We start from the raw sequence: 12,776 nt of genomic DNA, 5'->3' as shown, positions 1-12,776 counted from the left end.
CCGTTTGCGCTTGGTATCTACATGTAGCTCGGCGACTACGAGGTATGCCTCACGGACCTAGGACTTCATTGCCGCCCAGTTGAGGCAGCCTTGTAGGCCAGTAGCAGCACCTCGTCCAGCTCACGATATCACGGCAGAGCCCGTTTCCTTCGAGGCGCCCAAATCATGGCGGATTCAAGCACCCCAAAGTTGCAGCATCGTGGGCGCGGATTGCACTTGGAGCCTTATAGCCTTCATGATCATGATTCATCTTGCGCACAAATGAGGCCCTCTCTGTCCAACGAGGCTGTCCTAAAACCCATCGACGAATTTACCAATCGACCATACCCTTCGTCATCCGTCTCGCGCAACACAATGGCTTCTACTAGCACTCGTGTTGATAATCGGGTCGCGAAGAGGGAAGTTAGGACGCTTCCGTGTATGCCAATCACCCTCTACCTTGGGACATAGTGCTAACGTTTGAGTAGCCTGGATAGATTCCTATGATGATGTGGACGACCCGCTTGCAAATGGGTTATCTACGAATAAGTTCTTATCCTCACCATCTCGAGCACATTCTGCACACCATCATCATACCCCCGCACAACCGTCAAGACGAATGTCCCAGGATGGGTACGAGGACATATACGATGAGACTCCTAAAATGACGGAGAAGAAGCATGAGTCTGGATTTTTCGGCCACAAGGAACCAGTGAGAGGGCGGAAATGGGACCATGTACGGGAAGGCGATCCAGTAATTATGCAATCGAATGGTCAATTCGCGTCCCCCTGGCGGACGTATATTAAGTCGTCGATGTATGGACCGGCACCGTCTGAAGATAATAAGAGGGTTGATGAAGAATTCCTGCAACAACAAACTCCTGGGTTCGATAGGCCGTGGCGAGGTGACTTGGACGGAGGAAGTGATCCAGAAAAGTCGTTGGGTCTGCTGCACAGCAAGAAACGACGGCGGTCTTTGCTGAAGCGGTGGCAGGTTCGTACCACTCCTCAACTGCCTAGGCGTTGCTAACATTTTCAGCAAATCATCCTTATACACCCTCTTATACCACTTATATTCCGTGTAATAGTTTTTACAACATCAATTATTGCACTTGGCCTATCTGGGTCCATATACAAACTCTCTAGATTTTACGCATACCCCCAAAACCCTTCCACTGTTATGGCTGTAGTTGTGGATGTGGTTGCAATCCCATACATTATATACATAACTTGGGACGAGTATACGGGGAAGCCCCTAGGATTGCGGCCTCCAAAAGCGAAGATACGGCTAGTCCTTCTGGACCTCTTCTTCATCATATTTGAGTCTGCCAATTTGGCATTGTCATTTGCGGCCCTGGTCGACGAACATGGGAGCTGCAGAGATGTTCGCAATGGTTATAACCACGTCCTCTGTGTACGAGTCAGAACCCTTTCCGGGATCTTATTGATTGCGTTAATTAGCTGGAGTGTTACATTTACCATTAGTATTTTTAGGTAAGGGATACTTGACCTGGTTCTTGGGATGTTACTGACTTATATCTAGGTTGGTAGAGCGTGTTGGTGGTAGAGACGAGGTGGACTAGCAAAATACGAATACTCACACACTTCTACAGGATTTCCTTTTGTCGTAAAAAGGGGGGGACGGGCAGCTTATAGACTTGGCGCTTTTGGATTGTGGCTGTTAAAAGTCACCTTGAGGGATGTATAATAGTAACGAATAATGTATTTTATATCCATATCAAAAGTCATCTGAGCTTCGACCATAATAATCCTAGCTAGAGCTGCTAAGAATTGAATTGTGCCCATATATTTCATAATAGGCATATACCCTAACCAATTTCAATCTCAAGTATTGTTCATAAGCCCAAATATTTAGGTTGTAATGACTAGTAGCTACTCCGTAGCCCAAAGGGTTTCTAGAAGGCTGGCGCTTTGGAGGCTTGCGCCCGATAACTGCCTCAGGCACCCAATATGCTCGACCTACAGCATAACCTCGCGAGTTGGCGATCTGAATCACGGAATCTCCCTAAACCACATCCAACTCTGTTTAGCAAGACGACGTCCGGGTTGCTTGCAGAAACAGTCGCCTTTCCTCCCTCAATTCTGCCATAGCGGCCAGACTCCGACTGCCTTGATTTGTTGAAATTAAATCTCTTTGTGCCTCCCAGTTTCCGCGCCCTCGCCGCGTCCTGGCTTCTGGCCCCCCTCCTCCCAACATACTAAACGCCTGGAAGGCGCATAGCTTCATTACCCAGCTCTCTTGAGGAGGCAGCATTGAGGCCGGATAATCCTCTTTGCTGCGAGTACAAAACCGCCTACTACCGCCTCACCTTCCAGATTACATTTTCCTCATCTTCCTCACCTCTCTACGCCACCTAAGCTCCTTATCCCTCGACCAATAGCATGGCGTCTACGACGAAGACAGTGACGGCTATGCCGATGGTCCCTAACCGGGAAGATCTGGATGCAACGTGAGTGCTCCATATGTTGTAGATCTGCCGTTTGGTCCGTCACCCCGCGCTGACTTCGTATCCAGATGGCGGTACCTTGAGATGGGTGTATCCAAGATTATGGCCAACCTGCAAGACGGTATTGATATGAATACTGTATGACCCCTTCACCTTTCTACTTGATTCTGGTTACTGACTATTGTCTATAGTATATGGGAGTCTACACGTACGTCGCCTAAAATCCAACGCCTGCACGTATTAATGTTTTGCAGGGCCGTCCATAACTTCTGCACATCACAAAAGGCTGTAAGCAATGCTCATCAAGGGGTTATTGGAGGGGCACACCGCGGTGGTAGGATTCCATCCGACTCTTTCGATCTTTGCGACTCTAACGTATAGTAGCACATCTTCTGGGGGAGGACCTCTACCAAAACCTTATCACGTACCTAAACAACTACCTGAAAGAACTTGTTGCCGAATCAAGGAAGCATTCAGATGAAGCTCTCCTCGCCTTTTATATTCGAGAATGGGACCGATACACAACCGCCGCAAAATATATCAATCATCTTTTCAGATACCTCAATAGACACTGGGTGAAACGGGAGATGGATGAGGGCAAGAAGAACATCTACGATGTATATACGTTGCATCTGGTTCAATGGCGGCTTACCTTGTTCACGGAAGTCCACGAGAAAGTCATGGACGCAGTTCTGAAAATGGTGGAAAAGCAGCGAAATGGGGAAACCATTGAACATGGCCAGATCAAGGCCATCGTGGACTCGTTTGTCTCGCTTGGATTGGATGAGGCCGATCCTACAAAATCCACACTCGACGTTTACCGATTTAACTTCGAGCGACCATTCTTAGAAGCAACGAAGCAATTTTATCAGGCAGAGTCGAAGCAATTCGTCGCCGAGAATAGCATCGTGGAGTACATGAAGAAGGCGGCAACTCGTCTAGATGAGGAAGAGGAGCGTGTGAAGATGTATCTTCACCCAGATATCATTGTTCCGCTAAAGAAGACGTGTAACACTGCCCTCATTGCAGATCACTCTGCTATTCTCCGCGATGAGTTCCAGGTGCTGTTAGATAATGACCGTTATGAGGATATGGAGCGCATGTACAAGCTTCTCCAACGAATCCCTGATGGACTTGATCCGCTACGAGCAAAATTCGAAGCCCATGTCCGCAAGGCGGGTCTCAACGCCGTTACGAAGGTGGCGGTCGACGCAGACAAGCTTGAGCCGAAGGTGTACATTGATGCCCTTCTTGAAATCCACACCCAATATCAAGGTCTTGTTAAGACAGCTTTCCAGGACGAGCCCGAGTTCACCAGATCTCTCGATAATGCATGCAGGGAATTCGTGAATCGTAATCAGGTGTGCAAGTCTGGCTCGAACAAGTCCCCCGAGTTGCTTGCCAAATATGCCGATGCAGTACTCCGAAAAGGCACAAACGGTGCAGAAGAGAGCGACCTCGAGAATATTCTGAACCAGATCATGACCGTCTTCAAGTATATCGAGGACAAGGATGTGTTCCAGAAATTCTACTCCCGCATGCTTGCTCGCAGATTGATCCATACCAGCTCTTCGTCAGATGACGCCGAAACTAGTATGATCAGCAAGTTGAAGGAGCAATGTGGTTACGAGTACACAAACAAGCTTCAACGCATGTTCCAAGACATGCAGATCTCCAAGGATCTGAATAGCGGCTTCAAGGAGTTTGAAGCTGGTCTGCTTGAGCCTGGTGATGAAAAGCAGGTTGATGCTTCCTACTCCATTTTAGGGACTGGTTTCTGGCCGTTGAACCCACCCAATACCGATTTCACTCCACCAGCGGAAATTTCGAGGGCCTACGAGCGCTTCCAGACCTTTTACGGGCAGAAGCATAGTGGGCGTAAGCTTACATGGTTGTGGCAGTTCTGCAAGGGAGAAGTCAAGGCAAACTACTGCAAAAACCAAAAGACCCCTTATACATTCCAAGTGTCGACTTATCAGATGGCCATTTTATTGCTGTTCAACGAAAGCGACAAGAATAGCTATGATGACATCGTCAAGGCTACGCAACTGCAACCCGATATCCTGGATCCGGCCATGGGGATTTTGCTGAAAGCCAAGGTACTCAATATCAGTCCAGAAGGTGATAAGCCGGGCCCTGGCAAGATGTTCAACCTGAACTATGATTTCAAGAGTAAGAAGATTCGTCTCAACTTGAATATCGCAGTCAAGTCAGAGCAGAAACAGGAGGTCGAGGACACCCACAAGACCATTGAGGAAGACCGAAAGTTGCTCATGCAGGTACGTTCAGAGAATTTCTATAATGGCCGTTATCTAGGTATACTAACGCATGTCCTAGTCTGCAATTGTGCGTATCATGAAGGCCCGGAAGAAGATGAAGCACACCCAGCTGGTCAGCGAAACCATCAACCAAATCCGATCCCGATTTGTCCCCAAGATCCCCGACATCAAGAAATGCATCGACATCCTGTTAGAGAAGGAGTATCTCGAGCGTCTCGATGACGACGAGCTTGGATACCTTGCATGAGCATGCCGGTTGTTCTTCTTTTTAAAGGTCAGTGGGGGATTTTTTTCTAGGCGTCGAAACCAGATCATAATCTACAAGGCGCTTTTCACTGGAGGTGGGGGGGGGGGAAGACGGACGGGGTCAAACAAACGGGAAAGCAAGATAATAAACTCCAAATCATCTTGTTTTTTCTCTCTCTCACTCTCTCTCTCCAAACTGCATATAGGTGGCATGTTATGATTAGTAGCAAAGCAGCAGCGAGATCATTGGAGCCAAAGCGGGAGGGGTCCTTTTTTATTTTTATTTTTATAAACCCCTTCTTGAAAAAAGGGGCATTGCATACGGTTTTCCTTTCCCTCTTCCCTGGCATCAAAAAATTCATCACGACAACACAACGAAGGGACGAACGATATTAGCTGCTTTTTCTTTTTTTGTGGAAAAACTCATGGATGGCGCTCATACACAACACACAATTTCATGAGACCGCAAAATTAAGCATTTTGCTTCGGAAATGGAGGGAAGGGAGCCGGGGGAGGGGGAGGGGGAGAGGGAGGTTGGATGGATGGATGGATGGATGGAGGAGTTGAAAGCCTTTGTTGATATTGTGGAGACCGAGCACGCAGCCCATTACATTACGTTACCTACCTAACCTACCTAGTTTGCCTACCTATAATAGATAGATAGATGGATGGATGGATGGATGGAATGGATGACTGTAAATCTTTTTTTTACAGGCAGATAAATAAGCAAAATAAAAATATAAAAACTTCCGTTAGCTGGTTTAGAGTGGTTTTATTGTGTGTCTTTTAAGTGGTCTTAGTTGGTTGGGAATTATGAGATAGGGGTTATGGCTGTGCTTGTACATGTAGTACCTAGGTACCTATATATGTATAATATATATATATATATATGCCTAAGCTTACCTACCCAATCCCAAAACAACCATTTAGACCCGAACCTACTTTCATACTTTCGCCGACCAGGGGAGCCACATAGTTCCCTGACCGACTCCCCGGGATCCTCGGCGGTTCCCAGGCTTTACTGAAGAAAGAAAGAAGGAAAGTCTCAGCCTCCTTTAAAGCAAAGGGGGTTTAACACAATGCCAATTTTTCGCCGATGGTGTTTAACAACTTTGTAATTCGTCATCTCGGTGGAACGAGGGGAACGGGGTGTGGCGCAGTGTTTGGAATAATAATTCAAACACATGTGTTTGAAACTCTTGAAACCCCCCCTTTTTTTAATAAAAAGGATCTATGAACACAAATAACGTAAACAAAACAAAGCAAGGGAGTCGCATCTTAGGCGCGCATGGAGGAGCTGGCACAGCACTTTTATTATTAGGGGCTATGGATGGTTTGCGGAGAGATGCAGGTATGGAAGAAGAATCTCTGGAGAGAAACAATACTTGAGTTACTTAGCCGGCGGAGAAGGTAATTAATTGTCGATGTTTTGATAAGTATTGTTCTGTCCGCATGCAAACGTTTCCGTTTCGCTACCTAGGGTACGAAGTACAAAGTACAGAATCTTGGGCTGATCAGCGGCCGCTACCCAGGCAGGTACTTTACCGCGGAATGTTTGCCGCATGCGGATGGTTTGTTTTTGGGCTTGGACTGAGCCACTTCTTAGGCTTGCGGGTGGCGCTTGTCAGAAGACGGAACAGGAGGTTCGAGAAGAGACCGGACGGGCGAGATGTGAAATTATGATTGCCCCATTCTTTCGGATAATAATCGTACATACCAGTTCGGCGTCAGGATGCATGTTCCGCTCGCCGAACCCTTTCGAAGGCGTCAAATTTAAACGCCATGGTAATTGCCATTTCGGTGCCAAGCTTCATTCGGTGAAGAGGAAGCATCTGGCGATGTTTCGCTGGTGATCGCCGAACTGATAATCTGGCTAATAATATCGAGCAGCAGCAGCATTTAATTCAGCTCTTTGCTAATAAAAGTTAGGGGCGGGACGGACCATGATATAACGTGCGTAGGCCGAGCTATAGGTTAGAATGGAAAGGGTAGGGTGCTTGCTAGTTTAATTATTCAAGCAGAAAATTTAATAAAAAAAGGGGATCTCCCCGTGGCGCGTGCGGGTTTATAGCTATGGTGGTGTTGGTGGTGTTTGTGGCTATTCTGGGCCGCCGATAAATGTCTGAGAGCCAGATGTTGTGTTCATGGGGGGTTCTCGGTGCTGTGCAGCAAGCAGAGGGAGAAGAAAAAAAAAAAGGGGATCGACACGGGTTTCTGCTCGCCCTTGTTTCGCCTGGGCCACGCCTATGGTCTACCACGTGGTCCGATGCGACAGGACAGTTGCTTCTTTCGGACCCAGAGGCGTGGTACCCCGATGGTCAGAATCAGGATGGATTTCACGTTTTTTCTGCGACAAAACCGCCCCAAGGAGCCTGTGTCTCGGGGAGTTGATGGGAGGCGGCGCACGTGTTGCAGCTGGATGCCGGGTGTTGATCGACGCTGATCGATGTCGATCCATGAGATGCGCATGGCGAGGCTGATGAGCATTGCAATTTGAAGCATCGAGCGAGCAGCTGATGGGATGGGTCGGTGAGCTTTGGGTTCCTGCTTTCCTCCACACGAACCAGTCGTCACGCCCAGAGCTACATACCTCATACTTCGTTTCCTTGGTACAGGATGCTTGGTGGTATCAGGTATCTTCTGCCAAGTATGCCCCCCCCCATATCATCACTCGAGTACGGTACGGTACTTCGGACAGTACGTTCATTCTCCCACTCTTGCGAATCAGCGATGAGGGCGTTCGTCCATTTCATTTGACGGGATTGACACACGGCGCCGGCCCCTGGAAGGGTGAGTTATTAGTGAGCAGTGAGCCGTGATGATTGAGCACGTCCAAGTCCAAGTCCAACAGCTGAACCGCCCCACGCTCTGATTGCTATTTCGAACAGCAGCTCCCAGGACCATCGCAGGCGTGGCGTCCGCTCCCCACGGCCGCGGCTTCCCAGCTCCCACGATTTCCCACGAGCCCATCGGCGGGCACAGAGGGAGCACAGAGCAGGCCAAGCAGGCACTAAAGGATCACTGAGCAGGCGGATGGCCAGCCGGACACGCGCGCAGGGTCTGCACTGTTCTTCTTTGCACTGTTGACACTGATGAGCCCATCTCGCTTCTCCCGCTGGGGCGTTGTTTTTGTGGTGCCTAACCGTCCCCCAACGTGGCCTCCTCCAGCCTGTTCCAGGGCCAGCCCGGGGCCCCCGGGGACACAGACTCCTCGCGGGCTCACAGACGCAGAGACGCAGAGTCGCAGAGTCGCAGACTGGTCGAAACAAGGCGGAGTTGGGGCCGCTGAGTGGACTCGAGTCGAGAGGGAGGCGGTCGGTTTCATTGCGGAGTGGACGGGGTGCTGGGCTGGGATGGGGATGGGATTGGGGATCGGGGAAGGTTTGGGCTTGGGCTTGTTCGAGTCAGCTTTGGAGCCTTGATGATGGCATGTTGACATACCGGTGGAGGGACTCGGGAGTAGGTACCGGTAGATCAGTACAGCAATCGGATTGAACGCGCAAGAATCAGAATAAAGAACATAAATAGCCAATATTCCAATAGTGGCAATATGGGGAAGAGTACCGTACCGTACCGTACATACCCACATACCCCACACTCTGGTGTCTGTTTCCGTTCTCAGTTGCAAACAAAAAGTGCAGTTCAACCGAGTACGTACGGCGTGGCTCGTAGCTTGGGATTCGTAGTGCTTACGACGTGTCGAGGATCGAGGATCGAGGATCGAGTCTGAGACTGCACAGCAGACTGCGGTCAGTACGGTAATGCAACTCTGTAACTACAACTGCAATTGCAATGGCAATGGCATTAATTATTATTGCCAACTGCACAATAGCCGTTGCAAACTGGGTGGCTTTAGGGCTAGACTACCGGTGCAGGTACATGTACAGGTACAGTACATAATACTGATGATCCTACCATACGAGTACTGCTAGAGAGTCGCTACACGAAGATACGAGTGCTATTCTACACCACTACGTAGGGGACACTACACTGCACTACCACTACCACTACCACTACCACTACCACTACCACTACCACTACCACTACCACTACCACTACCACTACCACTACCACTACCACTACACTACCACTCTACAACGCCTAACTCCAGTGCCTCCTCCGCTGCCTAATAACTCCCTAGGACGACCGCTGCGCCCAACATCTCTCTTCCTCCCCCCGTTAGTCCTTCCCTACCTACCCTCTAGCTTCCCTCTCCGCATCACCGTCAAGTCTCAACCAACTCTGGCTACGTATTGTTGTACTGTACAGTCCTCTTGGTTTGTCCTCCCTTCCTGGGACCCTCCGTCTCGACGACAATTACACCGACCACCCATTATACATCAGACATCGTGTACCGGCCATACATCATCCTCCCGCTGACCCCGTCGCGAAACTCGGACTCGCGCCGCCTTCCGGCTCCCGCCATCATTCTTGTCGACATCACGCTTCCACTCTTCCACGCTTCACTCGTCAACTCGGTTCACCGGCCAAGAGGGAAAGTTCCCCATCACATTCCCCCGCTGGAAGAATACGGGCACAGTACACTCGTGATTTGGAAGAAACGGAATCGAACAACTTTTCGACTCCAGTGCGCGCACCCGCGCCTCTTTGTCTTTTGTCTGTAATAGAACCAGACTCGGATAGCCTTCGGGACTGTGCCATCGGGACTTCGACTTCGACGTCGACTTCGATTTGCATTGGGTGCGAAAACTTGCATGGCCCGCCCGCCTCACTGTCCGCTTCACGCAGCGTTGCCTATTATTGCGAGCCCAGGGCATTGCGCAGTCGCATCGCTCGTCACGACTCGAGATACAACGGCGCTGACCTCCGTGCGCTGACCTCCGTGCCATACCACCTAGAGGAGGTGTTCACCCACCCTCCTTCGCACCATAATATACACTCCTTCGGCGAGGCTGCGCTTGCAGCCAGAAGCCAGGAAGATGGGTTCGTGCTTGAGCTCCAACGCGGAAGAGTCCGAGCAGAAGAAGCGGAGCCAGATGATTGACAAGGCCCTCGAGGAGGACTCGAAGAAATTTCGCCGGGAATGCAAGATTCTACTACTGGGTAGGTAATCCCCTGCGGAACGAACATGGAGCGAAGACGTGGCTAACGGTGTGGTGTTCTAAGGCTCCGGAGAGAGCGGGAAGTCGACCATCGTGAAACAAATGAAAATAATACACCAGCATGGATATTCGGTGGAGGAGTTGTCCATGTATCGTATGACCATATATAAAAACCTCGTGGATTGCGCGAAGGCTCTCATTGCGGCAATGCGGCAATTCGACATTCAACCAACGATACCTCTGAACTACGAACGTATCGATTATCTGGTTGATTACCAAGTGGTGACGGAGCCCCCAACAATAGACCCAGAGGTCGGGATAGCAATACAGTCGTTATGGAAGGATCCAAGCATGACTGCGGTGATGGAGAGACAAAGCGAGTTCTACTTGATGGATTCCGCACCATAGTACGTCTTTCAGCGAGGATGGTGGGATCTAGGTGCTGACATGCGGTAGTTTTTTCGAGGAGGCGGATAGGATAGCCACGCACGATTATATACCGACCGAGGCGGATGTGCTCAGAGCGCGAACCAAGACGACGGGCATATACGAGACGAGGTTTACAATGGGCTCGTTGAGCATGCAGTAGGACCACCGGATGGATTGTTGGGTGACCTGTGCTAATATGACTTACAGCATGTTTGATGTGGGTGGCCAACGGAGCGAGAGGAAGAAGTGGATTCATTGCTTCGAGAACGTGACATCGATCATTTTCTGCGTCGCATTGAGCGAATACGACCAGGTGCTTTTAGAAGAGAGCAATCAAGTATGTATTCCAGGGAAACGCTTTTCTGCACACGCTGACAAGGCCTAGAATCGTATGATGGAGAGCCTGGTGCTTTTTGATTCCGTGGTCAACTCGAGATGGTTCATGCGGACGAGTATTATTCTCTTCTTGAACAAGGTCGATTTGTTCCGGCAGAAGCTTGGAAGGTCGCCTCTCAGCAATTACTTCCCGGATTATTCGGGAGGAAACGATATCAACCGAGCTTCGAAATATCTTCTTTGGCGTTTTAACCAAGTCAATCGAGCACATCTAAATCTATATCCTCAGTAAGTTGCAAAAATCCCACCCTCTCATCCGTCTCCAGTCCCCCTTGCTAACGGCCGAATAGTCTAACCCAAGCAACCGATACGTCCAATATCAGACTCGTCTTCGCAGCGGTAAAAGAAACCATCCTACAAAACGCGCTCAAGGATTCCGGAATCCTATGAGAGCCTAATGGCACGAACAAACAAATATATAATTTCACGACCTTCTCGATTTTTCGGTGTTACTCTTTTGGAAATACATACTACTCCGGCCTTGTCATAGGAGAGTCAGCAGGCGTTCTTTTTTTTAAAAACCTCGATTGGCTCTGTTTGGTTTGGAGCTCGCAGCATAGGGCGTTCTGGGAGTGGCTGTCTGAACCAAGACTCTGGGGAAATTGGTGGGCTACTACGCGGAATGATACTTTTTTTCTCTCACTCTCTCCCTCTTTCCGGGCCGGTTGGCTCTACAAATGACTTCCTTGGATATACAGCTATATCTATATCTGGCGGCGAAACCTATTCTATACGCCTGGTGGCATGCACAAATTCTCTTATATACGGGGGTGGTGGGAGGGGGAGCTGTTTTCCTCTGTTTCGTTTCCTGCGAGGTTGGTTTTCTGCATTTGGGCTGCCCCCATATACCGCACCCACTCTCCCTTGGTGAGAATTTCTGGTGGATATACTCGCGGTGGAGGAAACATATGAACATTTGGGCGCGCCGAGAGGGAACGGACGATGTGGCGTGCGCTATATTGCTTGTTGGACTTGGAGGGAAGCTGAAAACCGGTTGGACTAGTATTTGGGGAGCTGCCCCCTATTCTCAACATATACATCTTGGCAGTCCCGACAAGTCGGGATGTTTACCATATACATATGTATGTATGTACGTGCGTACTGTAGGAAGGGAATTAAAGGGCAAATATACAGTATATATATCGATACGTCGTGATAGGAGTCATAATCTTACCTACGCTATTTCCGTGCCCAGCTTTCAATGCTTGAAAATGGTATTTTGTAGAGACGGGAGTATTCTTACGGCATGGAATTCTAACGGTCTGATTGTCTGCATTTTCCGTCTCCGTGTAACTAAACGGAACGCATTGAGTTCGAGTGCTGCGGCAAACTTGATGTATATCATGCTAAACCGCTGTACTTAGTAGAACACTCTAAACACACAGTACCTAGTATACCTTATATAAGGTGTACACCTAACTACCTACCTATCTACTCACTCACTCTATCAAATTTCCCAACCCCCCTCCTACCCAGCTCTCCACAGACCTAACTAGCTAGCTATTTCCTTCAATTCAATATTATCTCCCGTCCCCACCCAGGTGGCGAACATAGCCACCAACACCGACGGTATGCGTATGCGTAGGCGGCGCGCACAGTCTCTCTCGCCCCCCTTGGCGGTTAGACGGTGTAGCGTTTTTGGGGTAGCTACGTAGCTCACTTATTAAACTACCTAGGTACCTAGGTATGTATGTGCCGAGTTATTAATGTCAATCAATCAAATCAAATCAATCAAATGGTGCAATAATCTTAGGCATGTAGACTTACGCGCTCGTGCTTGCTTGCGGGTTCACATCGTACGTCGGTGTCGGTATCAGCAGCGAGCGGTGAGGTGATGATGTATCGGTGAGGTGAGGTGAGGTGAGGTGGGTAATAAATAGATAGCTTCGGCACGTATCCGGATTCCGCATGCGGCA

General features: G+C 49.3%; 4 protein-coding genes across 4 annotated transcripts; all 4 read left to right on the top strand.

Moving 5' to 3' along the window:
• Positions 1–165: 165 nt before the first annotated feature.
• BP5553_06337 (Uncharacterized protein) lies at positions 166–1,562 on the top strand (the record flags this gene model as incomplete). The annotated part of the gene is made up of 4 exons (XM_032014960.1): positions 166–418; positions 468–973; positions 1,019–1,473; positions 1,523–1,562. The coding sequence occupies 4 exons, from the start codon at positions 166–168 to the stop codon at positions 1,560–1,562; spliced, it is 1,254 nt and encodes a 417-aa protein (XP_031868381.1).
• An 820-nt stretch (positions 1,563–2,382) lies between these two features.
• BP5553_06336 (putative Cullin-1) lies at positions 2,383–4,973 on the top strand (the record flags this gene model as incomplete). The annotated part of the gene is made up of 6 exons (XM_032014959.1): positions 2,383–2,450; positions 2,516–2,585; positions 2,639–2,655; positions 2,702–2,781; positions 2,832–4,726; positions 4,785–4,973. 6 exons carry the CDS (start codon positions 2,383–2,385, stop codon positions 4,971–4,973), a joined length of 2,319 nt encoding a protein of 772 aa, XP_031868380.1.
• A 3,091-nt stretch (positions 4,974–8,064) lies between these two features.
• Positions 8,065–9,977, top strand: BP5553_06335 (uncharacterized protein; the record flags this gene model as incomplete). Its single annotated transcript, XM_032014958.1, has 2 exons — positions 8,065–8,353; positions 9,178–9,977. The coding sequence occupies 2 exons, from the start codon at positions 8,065–8,067 to the stop codon at positions 9,975–9,977; spliced, it is 1,089 nt and encodes a 362-aa protein (XP_031868379.1).
• Positions 9,978–10,137: 160 nt separating this feature from the next.
• BP5553_06334 (p-loop containing nucleoside triphosphate hydrolase) lies at positions 10,138–11,250 on the top strand (the record flags this gene model as incomplete). The annotated part of the gene is made up of 5 exons (XM_032014957.1): positions 10,138–10,442; positions 10,492–10,620; positions 10,672–10,801; positions 10,850–11,088; positions 11,151–11,250. 5 exons carry the CDS (start codon positions 10,138–10,140, stop codon positions 11,248–11,250), a joined length of 903 nt encoding a protein of 300 aa, XP_031868378.1.
• Between the last annotated feature and the right edge of the window lie 1,526 nt (positions 11,251–12,776).

The sequence above is a fragment of the Venustampulla echinocandica genome, assembly GCF_003357145.1.
Source record: "Venustampulla echinocandica strain BP 5553 chromosome Unknown scaffold_4, whole genome shotgun sequence".
Taxonomy (NCBI): Eukaryota; Fungi; Ascomycota; class Leotiomycetes; order Helotiales; family Pleuroascaceae; genus Venustampulla; species Venustampulla echinocandica.
The sequence above is the reverse complement of the archived record's forward strand: the minus strand, read 5'-3'. Positions and strand labels throughout refer to the sequence as shown.